Source organism: Cotesia typhae, unplaced genomic scaffold (genome assembly GCF_013202065.1).
Source record: "Cotesia typhae breed Kobodo isofemale line unplaced genomic scaffold, CoteBio_Ctyphae contig_5, whole genome shotgun sequence".
Classification (NCBI taxonomy): Eukaryota; Metazoa; Arthropoda; class Insecta; order Hymenoptera; family Braconidae; genus Cotesia; species Cotesia typhae.
The window spans coordinates 9628300-9640594 of NW_027423757.1; the positions used below are offsets into that span (position 1 = coordinate 9628300).

A 12295-nucleotide genomic window follows, 5' to 3' on the forward strand; every position below is an offset into this window, starting at 1 on the left:
TCGATAGTTAGTAAAGAGAACCAAGTCTTGATATAATAGCAATATATATTGTAATGTTTTTATTATTATTAAAGCAGCACGACTTTAACTTAACTAAAAAATTCTACGTCAAACTTATCAAAGCTGATCATAAATTCAATTTAGGTTGATGAATATTTATATTTTTTTTATCCCCACAAAGGAAACTATTTTTTTAATCATAGATGAAGGGCTTTACTTGAATAGTAAACAAGTTTATCGATCTTTACAATAAAGTCAACAATTTTCATTTTAATTCAAGATTAATTATTATACACAAGTTATTTATTTGCTTATTAATTTTACATTGACGCTTTACTTGGACGGATAAATGGTCCCGTTTTTTTTTTTTTTTTTTTTTTTTTTTTTTCGGATGACCTTATAAACAAAACGTCGCTTAGTTTTATTAATTAATTTCATACATTACATACATATATTTTATTTTCTTACAATAACACAATTTATATTAAATATCCTAGATTTGTAAAGTTATTCCTCTGGCAGTTTTCAAATTTCACACGCTTTTGGTCGCTCTTTGTGCGTTGCGCGGAGTCTTGATATCACTTTCATCGTTATCACCCCTCACTGTAAACGTGACAAAGTATCTTTTTGTGCGATCTAATTTTTCAGCTGGCAAGGCTATAATTTGCTTCTCTTCACCTCTTGTTACTTCGACCTGGAAATATTAAACTTTTAGTAAAAATAATTCTTTAAACAAATAAATGATTTTACAATAATATAAATTAAAATTAATTAAGGAGAAAGATTATGAAAAATGATTAATTGTTTAATGATCTGCGGTGCTTGAAACAAGCCAGAATGATGAGGAAAAGTTTTGTCGATTTTGGTTAAAAAAAAATATATATTTCTAATTTTTAACAATCTCTACCGTCATTTGACCCTTTCCCCGACTCTCTATTCTTGGAAAAAGAGACCCCTCGTCTCGTTCTTGGCTTCCTCCGCCCACTGTAATTATAATCTACTATCAAACTACGCAGATCAATTCTAACTACTCTAATGACCTAATTCCCAATTTAAAAAAAATCATTTCTATTTTTAAAAAATTTATCCTTACGGTAAGTGAATACAGGCACTGATGTGTAAGCGCTTGTTGCATGATGACAGCGATGGGTTTTCTTTGTGCATTGTTTTGGGTCAGTACACTTGTCTGATGACGGTGGTCTTCTTTGTAAACGTCGCAATTGTTCATAAAGAAAAGTTTCAAAGTCTCTAAAAAATTATTTATTTATTAAAATAATAACTCTTTAATTTTTATTGCCATAAATATTAAAATACACACTTGAATGTATAAGCTTGATCATATTTAGCGACTCCCAAAGCTGGGCCAGACATTCCTGCTTTGTGAAACATTTCAACCTAAAATAAGAAAATAAATTTTTTAAAGTCTAGAAAAAACATATTTATTATTTAGATAATAAATATTACTTGTCGTTTTACTAAAACTTGTTCATTAGCTCTCCCATGGCGTATTTGCAGCCTCTTGAGCTCCATTAATTGAAAAAATATTTTTCTTTCCAAATGATACCTCCGTAAGCTTATTTGTACATCGCGGGTAATAGTGTCAATATTCAGTGCTTGTTGCTTCTCAGTATTGGGACAGCATTTAAGAGTTCTCTTTGGTATCTTAGAAACCCTTGGACTTGGCTCGATTCCACTATCTCTGCCTCCGCTGTCTCGACGCTGTTTAGTTTGTGTACGAAGACCTCGCGGACTGCCGATGCTTTTCCTTTCAACCTAAAAAAAATATCATTAAATATAATAATTATTATTTAAATGTCTAAAACAACTTACTCGAGGTAATTTATCTTTCTTAGACTCTCTTAAAATTTTTTTTAATCGCCTTGGAGATTCTTCTTCACTCGTGCTCGGTATAACTCTGAGAACTCCCAAACTATCTTCGTCTTCTGCATCAGAATCTTCTTCTGGTTCAACGTCACCGACAACATTGCGAATTTCTCTGGCGACTTCTTCATCCTCCTCATCCCACTCTGGACTCTCAATTACCGCAACAATGGCACTTCGATCGGGTGAACGTTCTTCTGAACTTTCGAAAAGACTTTTTTTTGATAAAGACTTTGAGTTAGCTCTTCTGCTCTTCCCAGTAGACGGTCGTGAATGTGATAATTTTCTTGATGACTTTGCTGAACTCGACGAACTATCAATGTGACGTAAATTATCAGAAGTCGATCCTTCTGCTTCTTGTTTGTCAACAGACTTTGGTGCTGACGGTGAGCTTTCTTGAGCCACTGTCTCTTGTGCCGATTTTACTTTTTCAGAGTGCTCGAGTTCTGCTTTTTCATCTAATTTTTCCTTTTTATCTTCAACTAGAGTTTTTTCTTTGTCATTAGCTTCAACTTCTTTTACAATATTTATCTCTTCTTCTTTTTTATCTTCCACCTCAGTATCTTTTTTAATATCTTCTGTTTCTTTTTTCCCTCCATCAACCAAATTTCTACTTTCGTCTTCACTCTTCTTATCATCCGCTTTTTCTGTTTGAATCAAAGATTCTTTATCAGATTCACTAGCCTGAGATCCCGATTCAATCGATCTTTTACTTCTAACCGACACCTCATCTCTGCTAGAACTGCGATCTTCCTCCGTCGCAGACTCATCTCTAGTCTTCTCTTTAATTTCTTCTTCACTTTTCTGCAGATTTTGACTTTTGGTCTCAGTTTGAACATCCTCAACTTTCTCGACTTCCACTGCAATTGAGTCTTTAGTCGTAGCAGACTCCCCACCATCTTTCTCCTCATGTTGACTCTGTAATTTTGAAAGTTCCGATTGGGAATCTTGTGAAGCAGCCTTCACTTCACTTTTGTTATCTTTCCTACCTTTTGACGCAGACTTTTTCCTATGTTTACCATCAGCCTCGTCTTTTTCGCCAGTAGACTTTTTGTCAGACATCTGACGGCGTATTTCATCAACATCTTTCTTAAGGTCAGCCGCTTTGGCCATTAAAGCGTTCTGCATTTCATCAGCTTTCTCTAAAATATCATCAATTTTATTTTTCGAAAATTCATCATCTATTTTAAAGTCTTCATATTTAGATTCACTACCGTGTGTCCGATGAGCAGATCTAGGAGTATCTTGATCCTTGTGAACCAAAGCTGTTACAGTAACCCTCTCGACATCTTCTTGGCTTGTACTGTCAGTTGTGTCCTTCCGAAGACGTTTTTCCGATTTGCTTTTTCCTTCTTTTCTTTCAATAGAACCTTCACTGACAGACTCACGACTCTTGCAATTTTTTTCTGTAGCTCCGTTTTCTTCTTTATTACTCGAAGAAATTGTTTTTGTTTTTCTTCTTGAACTTTTACGTTTAGTCTCTGTCATTTTAGTTTCTCTCGACGTTTCCCTGGGAGTTTTTGAACTTCTACCCGAATATTGAACCTTTTCAGATTTTTTTTCGAGCGACCGTCGAACTACAACAACTTCTAAGCTATCATCACTTAGACTGCGTTCATCATCTTGACTTCCATGGCATTTACTCTTTTTCTCTATTTCACACTCAACAACATCATCGGAAGTATAACCGTCAGATTCACTCGACGACTCTCCATATTCATGTTTAGAGTGCTTTTTACTGCAACTCTTCTTATGGTCTCTCTTTTCAGGCTCACTCTCGTCATAACGAGCCGACTCACTGCGAGCCCTACGCCGATGATCGCGACGTGAAGATTTCGATAATCTAATTTCTTCTTCACTGAAACTTCTGCTGCCTCGTCGGTCTTCGTGTTTTCTAGGAGTATTTCTTCTTCGAGTACGTTTTTCCACCCAATGTTCTTCTATATAAACATCGGGCTCTCGATGATGTCTTCCAGAGTCACTTTCGCTTCCAGAACTTGATCCCCGACGTTTAACTTTCAACTTGGCAGCAAAAACTATAAACAACATTGATATAATTATAATAATTTACAATTAAAACTTTTGAAACTGTTTATAGTACAAAGTTATAACGATTATTAATTAAACATAAAGTGCAAGTAATTAATAATTAAAGTGATTTTGTTAATGTGCAAGTTACTTTAGAATTGCAGTCTCTAGAGTACAAAACTTCTAATTTCCTTATTTTGGATCCCATCTCACTTGTGATTGGTTTATTGTTCTCTAATAAATTTACATATATACTAATTACATTTAAATTGAATAGGCTGAGTCTATTAAATGACTTAGTTATATAGTATTAAAAATTAAGTACTTTTCTTTTCATCATTTTTTGTTGTCCCGGATTACAATTTCAAAGTAACTTTTATAAAACAATACAATCATTAAATAATCATAAAATATTTCAACTACGCTCAATAATATTGATAATTAAATTCACCTCTATTAGGAGCTGTTCTGTGAGTTTGTAAATGTTGTGCAGTTGTCCCACCGTGCATTTGAATAAGCTTCGCACAGTCTCGATGACCTCGATACAAAGCAGCATCCAGCGGAGTCATTGAACCACTTTTACTGGTCCGAAAAACAGAATTTATCCTTGCTCCATGATCAAGAAGTACTTTGCAAGCATCCAAGTACCCATGAAGCGCAGCAACATGCAACGGAGTCCTGCCATCGTGTGTCGCTACGTCAAGAGTCGCGGGTTTCTTCCTTGCCAGCCATTCAATAAGCTCTATTCTTCCGGACAACACAGCTTCATGAGCTACTCCAGTTCCACGAACAGTTCTTGCATGGAGCGAGCCCCCATGTAGCGCAAGTATCTTCAGAGTCTCAAGTTGCCCTTTGGCAGCAGCACACAAAGCAGGTCTGTGTATTTATTTAAAAATTAAAAATTATTATTTATTTATAGCTTCCTAAAACTCACGTTCTTCCTTTTCGATCCTGCCGGTTTGGATCAGCTCCAAGCCTAAGAAGAAGCGCAGTAGCATCTGCATGACCCAGAGTAGCTGCATAATGAAGCGCCGAGCATCCATTATCATCGACATGATCCGGCTGAGCGCCACAAAAATTAACTAACGCTTCGACACACCTCGCGTGACCTCTAGAAGCTGCGCAATGCAACGCAGTCAAGCCATCCTTGTCCGTGGCTCCCGCAGCCGCTGATCCTCCTGTTCTGAAATTATCAATAATGATTCGATTATAATTATGATTATTCGTTAATTATTGAGTATATAGTACACACGCGATCACGGTAACGTTGTTTTTTATAAAATAATTAAATATTTACCTCGCTAGAGCCAATACTGCTTCTACACTTCCAGCACTAGCTGCCCACAAAATTGGTTGTCGACCGTCTTCGTCTTTTGCGTTTACATTTGCACCAAACTCAAGAAGAGTCTGCAGTACTTTCAATCCGACCTTTTTAGGAACAGATAGTTCTGCTGTGACCGCTGCACCGCAACATTGAGCAGCGTAATGCAAAGGTGATCCGCCTCTTAAATCTGGCGTAGAAGGTCTGGCTCCAGCAGCAAGCACCAATCTTACACATTCTGCTTCTCCACAAACTGCAAAAAAATATTTCATAAGAATACAAGTGCAATGTTGATGTTGATGGATGATTTATCATCCTTTGATGTCATAATTCTAGCTCTTAAATAAAAACCAAGGACACTGGGTCGAAGTAAAAATTTAACGTAGACGCGTGGCTGTTCTTGCGTGATCCGTCGTCACAAACACGACGTGTCTCGTTATTAGTGACCTACTGACCTTAACTGACCAAACAGTGTTACTCGATTACTTCGAGGAGATTAAACCTCCCTGATAACTCCTTCTCTCCCCAGATCGTTATTTACTGTTAAGAATTCATGACATAATACTCGATTATTTTTTTATCGTTGAAACAATTATAAATTTTATGTTTCACGCGAGACTAAACAAATAATTTCTAAATAATTATTGACTCTGTTTTCTTGTGTATAAATTTTTTTTTTTTGCAGAAAAACATCAATATAGATGATTGGAGAAGCGGTCGATAGAAATCTAAATATGTTAACAGGAAAAGGTAACATACCAGTGGCCCAGTGAAGTACACTGTGTCCTTCCAAGTCTTTCGCGTTGACATCTGCTCCATTAGCCAGCAAAACTGCTACTAATTGCGTGTCTCCAGCAATAACTGCGAGATGAAGTGGAGTATGTCCTTCAGCGTCGACAGCGTTAACGAGTTCCGGTGCAGCAGAAGCTACTGCACCTCCTGTTGCCGCGTCCATGCAGTAGTGGAGTGCGTTCCTCAGGGTACGATCACGATATCCTATTGTTTCTTCTTGTTCCTTTAATAATCTTAACACGCGTGATCTGTCACCTTGCTGGCAGGCGTGCATTAATGGAGTTGCTCCAATTTGAAGTACTCTAAAAGTCATTTTTATTTTATAAAAATTTTTTTTATCATTTTATGTACATTTTTTAAAATTTCATTATTTTTTTTTTTTAATTTCAGATAAATAAAAAATTAATTATTGTATATAACTTATTCATAAGTATTTAGATGATCATAATTTTTCATTTTATTTTTTTAAACAATATTTAGCAGTTTAAAATAAATTATTGTAAGTATTAATTATTGATAAATTTATATTAATAATGAAAGATTAATAAATTATTTAAAAGCATATATACTTTTTTATCAAAAAATATTTTATTTTCTTCTAGGGGTTGATGAAATCACGGCATCTACACACTGTTGGATAGAAATGAAAAATTATAATCTATAAATTTATGAATTATTTCTTAGTTTTTATACTGAGAAAAAAATTTATGTTTTTGACAATAATGCACTTTTTATCTGAAAAATTAATCGAATTGATTTAAATAATATTTATATAATTTAAGTGAAGCTATTAGTTTGTTATGAAAATGAATTTTGCAGACATCTGACAATTTTTATGATTTTTCATAATAAAAAAATTCTTAGAAAAATTTCACTTGTAGAAGATTTGAAAAACTTAAAGTGCAATTTTTAAAAAATATTTTCTTTTAGTTTTAATTTAATTAAAGAAAAAAATCAAAAAATTTTTAATTTTCTGCCGATTTCAGTATTATAGTTTGTTGCTTATAATAAAAACAAAATTTAATATCCAATTCTCACAAAATTAAATAATATAAAATTCTTAAATCAAAAATTTTTTGTCTGAACATAATTTTTATTTCTTCTTAGTATTTCATAAAAAAAAATCAACAATGAAGTAAATTACCTGTAAGGCCGTTTCTTAGTCCGTTCCTGGCTCTTATCAACACAAGGTACCCGTTTATTCCATTGTACACCAAAAACAGCGGACTTATTTTTTGCATTTCCATTTGGCAGTGGCGTAAGAGGAGGCAATGATAGATCTCCAGCTTTAGCGGTCCTGTCAGCTCTGCAAGCTTGGACCTTCTTCTCCTGATGCTTAAACGCTATCGGTGGAGTCTTAGTATCCATACCAGCCTGACAACCGGCCACCGGCTTCCTGATCTCAGCGTCCAGCAGCACTGCCAGGACGGCATGACGCTCCGTCGCTGTCGGCCGCCTTCATCGCACAACTCCCGGCAGCTGACTATTCCGTGACCTAAGAAAAGACTCTGGAATTATCGTACCGCTCAAGCGTCACTTCCGACCTAATTTCTGGAAATCTGGAGCACGAATACAACACTCAAATCATAGCAGACAATCTCAGGGGGGGTCTTTACTACCCTTCCTTCTATGATATCTCAAATCAGTGGTGCCGAATCCAGAGCTCCGGTTACTGACCACGTGCTCTCAATTGACCTGGTCACTCAGGTTGTCATGGATACCTGACAGCACAACAATCCCACTCGATAAAGAAATTCTTTATAGTTGATTACTCGACAAGGTCGCCACGTGATGAATTGTCATTAATTAACGCGATAATATGTAACCTGATACTATTAAAGCTTATAATCTATCACCCTAATTCCACCGGTGACCCTAAAAATTAATTTTAAGTCTAAATAACAACTTGAAGATCCAATCAAGTGATAAAAATTAAAAAAAAAAACCTTAATGGTTTTTTTAAAGTTTACTTCAAAAAGTTTTCTTCCCTTTCTTCAATCGACCTAAATTAAAAAACTGAAACTATTTAATGAAACTACAGCTATAGCTTCATTTAAAAATCCTGTGATATAATTTATAATTAATGAAGAATATAGACATTTCCATTCACTCTTCGTTAAACTTTCAAACATAAAACAACTCTGCGTTATAGAGCCCCTGTCTGTCAGACATCACGCTACATCATACTGCGCGCATTTTAGTCCGCCTGTACATATACTTCTTCTCATATTTTATACTTGGCAAAGTTCTAATCTTTTCTTCTTAATTTTTATAAAAAACAGGAGCAGTTTCTTGCATTAAAGTCTCCAAAATAAGTAATTCATGTTTACAAATGAATAGAAAATAAGGACGAGAGAACATGGCTCAGCAATACTAGTAAACATTCGTGACTTAGAGTAACGCACATGATAAGCATTGAGGACATTATATTTCACTGGATCAGGTTTTATGCATACAGGTTACTTTGTAGTACATATTATTGTGTATATAGTTCAAATGTATGTACACAAAGAGCTGTCCAACGAACCCACGTGCACATGTTGTTGGAACTTTACACCAGCGGTGACTGAAAATCGTTATTTCCATTAATTCAACCCTACCCGCCTTACCTTTTACGGACATATTACTGAATCCGATGAACCGAGCATCATATTGATGAATTTATGGATATTCACACTGCGTATATTTATTCATGACTGTTTTCATAATAACTATTATTATTATTATTATTATTATAATAGAAACATAAATTCAAATATTGTTTTTTATACTTACAGAAGTGACAAGTAAAGCTTTAATGTTGATCTACAACACACTGGACACATGTTACTCAACTATATCAATAACAGCATTGTTTTCTTCTTTCGTAAAATAACATTTCACGTAAGTATTGGAGGGCTAAATAGTTTCTTTACATTATTTATAAAAATTACTTTTTTATATAAATTATATTAATGGATAAATATTTGTTTAAGTCAACCGACCACGAGGAAATTACAGTCGCGAAGAAATTGAAGAGCTTCTGACGCCGGTTGGACATACACTACTGTGCTTTTATACAGTTCTCCAAGCAGCGCAGTTAATGCTAAGGTTGCTATTGGAAACCAACCCCCTGGTGACGTATTTACTCGTAATCCTTATATATTTATATATTTACCAAAGTCGTCGAGGAAATGACACTTCCTATCGTGCCAAGCGTCACTTCATTAATTCAAATTGTCTGCAGTAATATTCTTCTTTAAGAAATATAAATATTTCTATTTTCAAATACATATAAATAAATATCGCACGCTATAAAACAATAATATAATACTTGTTAAGTAAATTGGATAAAATTAGAAATTAAATTACATCTTTAATTAGAATTTAAATTATGCGAGAGAATAATTTATGCTTTAAGTGAATTAATTTATCTTTTTAGTGATAATTTAAAATTTTTGTTGCTATTTTAAGGTTAAGTACTTAATTTACAGTCAAATTCTCATGTATTCGGGGGTATAGCTCAGTGGTAGAGCATTCGACTGCAGATCGAGAGGTCCCCGGTTCAAACCCGGGTGCCCCCTTGTTTTTTTTTTATTTTTATTTTTGCTACAATTTATGTAAAAAATTATATTGACTTTTTTTTCTACTAAAATTGATTATTATTAATATTTAAATATTATATTTAAACTGATTTAAAAATCAAAAAAAGGTATTTAAAAAAATAAAAATAATTAACTTGTTACAAAAATTAAAAAAATTATCAAATATCTGCTAAATTAATTTTCATTAAAATTTAAACTATGGGATAATTTATAAAATTATTAAAAAATAATTAATGTAAAAGGAAACAATAATACTAAACAAAGGCAAAATATTTTCTACATTTTACTACAATTGTTTAAATAATAATAATAAAAATAAATAAACAATTTCACTGAATTCTAACCGATAAATAAATACTTGTAATAAATAAAAAATCAACTATCAATAATAAAAGCAGATCCTCTATTGAGTAGTGAATGAAAGAGATGATTAAATTGTCAATTACAGACTTGTAATAATTTAGAGATGTAATTTGATATAAACATCTGTCAAAATCATACGGTTTGCCACGAGCTAAAAGATGACGAAGGCTCAGCGTAAAATATAGGCGCAATGAATGACGGGACATGGCGACCTACAAGTTGACTTGTTTTTAATATACTGTATACTAATATAAATAAGAATAAATAAAAACGAGTGGGCCCAAAATATTATTATTTTTCGGAATTAAATAATAGTTAACAATTATTATTGCAGTAAGATTGTAAAATAAATTTATTAAAATAGAACGTCAACATGAATTATAATCATTCGGGAGCTCGAAGAGGTAAATTTACAGTTTTTTTTTTTAATAATAAAATATTATAAGTGCAAATAAATTATTTTTTTATTTGTAATTTAAATATTAATTAGTGAAATTTAATTCTTTAATTTTTATTGTTTAGTAGAATTAATTATAACCTAAAATTTCAAAAAAAAAAATAAAAAGAGAGGTTAAGTTTACTCCAAAGTAATAATACTCTAAAAAAAAATTATAATTAGTCATAATAAGACTCTTGTTGTGCACTATTAGTGAAACTCATGGTGATTAATTTTTCAGGCAAGCCTAAAAGGATATTAGATCCTTCGGCAGGATTTCCAGCACCAACATCTCCGCCAAATTCGTATATGTATCAGCAGGTAAAAATTTTAACATGACGTAACGTAGAAATATAATTAAAAAATACATCAAGTTGTTCATTAAAATAATTTCAGGTTCCTATGAACAATGGAATCCAGCCAGATTACGGTTTTAATATACCAGAACAGCCTTCACCAGCGTATGGATTTAACCAACAGGGCATGGCTCCTCCAATGCAACCAGCGATGAATACTGGGTCTCCGATGCCTCCATACCCTCCAGAGACACCTCAAAGTTCTTTTCCATCTCCACAGTTCGCAACTAATATTCTTGCTGAACCAATGGTAGCTAATATGGCTATGCAATACGGAGATGCTCTTGTTGGTTCTGGAAAACAGCATTTGCAAAAATACGTACCCGTCAGTGCATTGAAATACTACTTTGCTGTAGACACAGATTACGTTTTTTTAAAATTAGCACTTCTTTTTTTCCCATTTACGCATAAGGTAATTATCAAGTCGATAATATTTTTTATAGAGTGATAATTGAAGATTTATTGATTGATTATTAATTTTTAATTTTTATTTTGTAGGATTGGTCAGTAAAGTACGAGCAAGATGTACCTTTACAGCCACGTTATGAAAAGAATGCCCCAGACATGTATATTCCAACGATGGCATTTTTAACTTACGTTGTAATAGCAGGATTGTCACTGGGCACTCAAGAACGTTTCACACCTGAACAGCTAGGAATAATTGCAAGCACAGCACTCGCTTGGGGTATTATCGAATTGGTTGTTCATACAATAACGCTTTATGTGATGAATTTAGACACGAGCTTAAGGACTCTCGATATGGTAGCTTATGGTGGTTACAAATACGTTGGAATTAATCTTGCAATATTGCTGTCATTAATTTTCGGGCGAGTTGGTTACTATGGTGTTTTAATATACTTCAGTATATCACTTGCTTTTTTCCTAATAAGATCATTAAAATTGCGCGTTATTCCTGAAGGACACTCTTCTTACTCTGCTACTGGTAATAAGAGACGATTGTACTTTATTTTATTTTTTGCCATGCTCCAGCCTTTCCTCATGTGGTGGCTCTCTTATCATCTTATTTCATAAGTTAATTAATTATTTAATTAATATTTTGTAATTGTGATCTTAAGTGAATCAATGAGCAAGAAAAGCAGACACCTAAATTAAATATGTAAAGCAATTTAATTATTGGCTAATTTTTGTATAAAAATACATCAGAATATATTATTCATCGCTACGCTATTTTCTATCAAATTCGACTATGATTTTTGTTTATTCAATACCTAGTAATATTTTTTTTTAAGTTAATTTTAATGACACTGAACTTAAAACTTACAATTGAAAATTTTTAGAAGCATTTTTTTATTATAATTGATTTGTTAAAAAAATTTTTTAAATTGATAAAATTTTCTTGCTATAATTTGTTTGTTAAAAAAATTCTAAAAATTATCAGATGTCTTTCAATTTCAGTATCATTTAATTGTACTTAACAAATATAATATAAAAAAATTTTAAGAATCAGAATTAAATTGTAAATTTAATTATTTTTTAATTTTTGAAATCTTAAAAATTATATAAAATACATGAT

At 32.9% G+C, this 12295-nt stretch overlaps 2 protein-coding genes and 1 non-coding gene across 7 annotated transcripts; 2 read left to right on the forward strand and 1 right to left on the reverse strand.

The window, feature by feature from the left end:
- Positions 1-79: 79 nt before the first annotated feature.
- Positions 80-9004, reverse strand: LOC141530306 (uncharacterized). Of its 5 annotated transcripts, XM_074247332.1 has the most exons (13): positions 8798-9004; positions 7167-7517; positions 5990-6324; positions 5207-5483; positions 4844-5092; positions 4361-4785; positions 3096-3917; positions 1831-3023; positions 1465-1773; positions 1319-1395; positions 1094-1248; positions 908-984; positions 80-694 (listed from the first exon to the last, which is right to left on the reverse strand). In XM_074247332.1, exons 2-13 carry the CDS (start codon positions 7388-7390, stop codon positions 533-535), a joined length of 4305 nt encoding a protein of 1434 aa, XP_074103433.1. In that variant the 5' UTR covers positions 7391-7517; positions 8798-9004; the 3' UTR covers positions 80-532. The 5 variants fall into 5 exon arrangements, with proteins under 5 accessions (XP_074103433.1, XP_074103431.1, XP_074103432.1 ...); XM_074247330.1 differs by having other exon boundaries at positions 1831-3917; XM_074247333.1 differs by having other exon boundaries at positions 542-694; positions 908-997; positions 1831-3917.
- A 509-nt stretch (positions 9005-9513) lies between these two features.
- Positions 9514-9585, forward strand: Trnac-gca (transfer RNA cysteine (anticodon GCA)). The gene has a single exon. It is a non-coding gene; the product is annotated as a tRNA-Cys (tRNA).
- A 563-nt stretch (positions 9586-10148) lies between these two features.
- Positions 10149-11961, forward strand: Yif1 (Yip1d-interacting factor 1). The gene is made up of 4 exons (XM_074247355.1): positions 10149-10373; positions 10647-10726; positions 10802-11173; positions 11260-11961. The coding sequence occupies exons 1-4, from the start codon at positions 10343-10345 to the stop codon at positions 11791-11793; spliced, it is 1017 nt and encodes a 338-aa protein (XP_074103456.1). The 5' UTR covers positions 10149-10342; the 3' UTR covers positions 11794-11961.
- Positions 11962-12295: the final 334 nt, after the last annotated feature.

What these genes read in the sequence shown, in the direction of transcription:
- LOC141530306 (XM_074247330.1), bottom strand. Translation starts at nt 7,390, where the DNA reads ATGGATACTAAGACTCCACCGATAGCGTTTAAGCATCAGGAGAAGAAG. An exon ending in GCAGTATTGGCTCTAGCGAG is followed by an intron (nt 5,093 to 5,206) that starts GTAAATATTTAA and finishes TGATAATTTCAG; the next exon opens with AACAGGAGGATCAGCGGCTG. An exon ending in GATCAAGCTTATACATTCAA is followed by an intron (nt 1,249 to 1,318) that starts GTGTGTATTTTA and finishes ATAATTTTTTAG; the next exon opens with AGACTTTGAAACTTTTCTTT.
- Yif1 (XM_074247355.1), top strand. Translation starts at nt 10,343, where the DNA reads ATGAATTATAATCATTCGGGAGCTCGAAGAG. An exon ending in ATTCGTATATGTATCAGCAG is followed by an intron (nt 10,727 to 10,801) that starts GTAAAAATTTTA and finishes AAATAATTTCAG; the next exon opens with GTTCCTATGAACAATGGAAT. An exon ending in TTTTCCCATTTACGCATAAG is followed by an intron (nt 11,174 to 11,259) that starts GTAATTATCAAG and finishes TTTATTTTGTAG; the next exon opens with GATTGGTCAGTAAAGTACGA.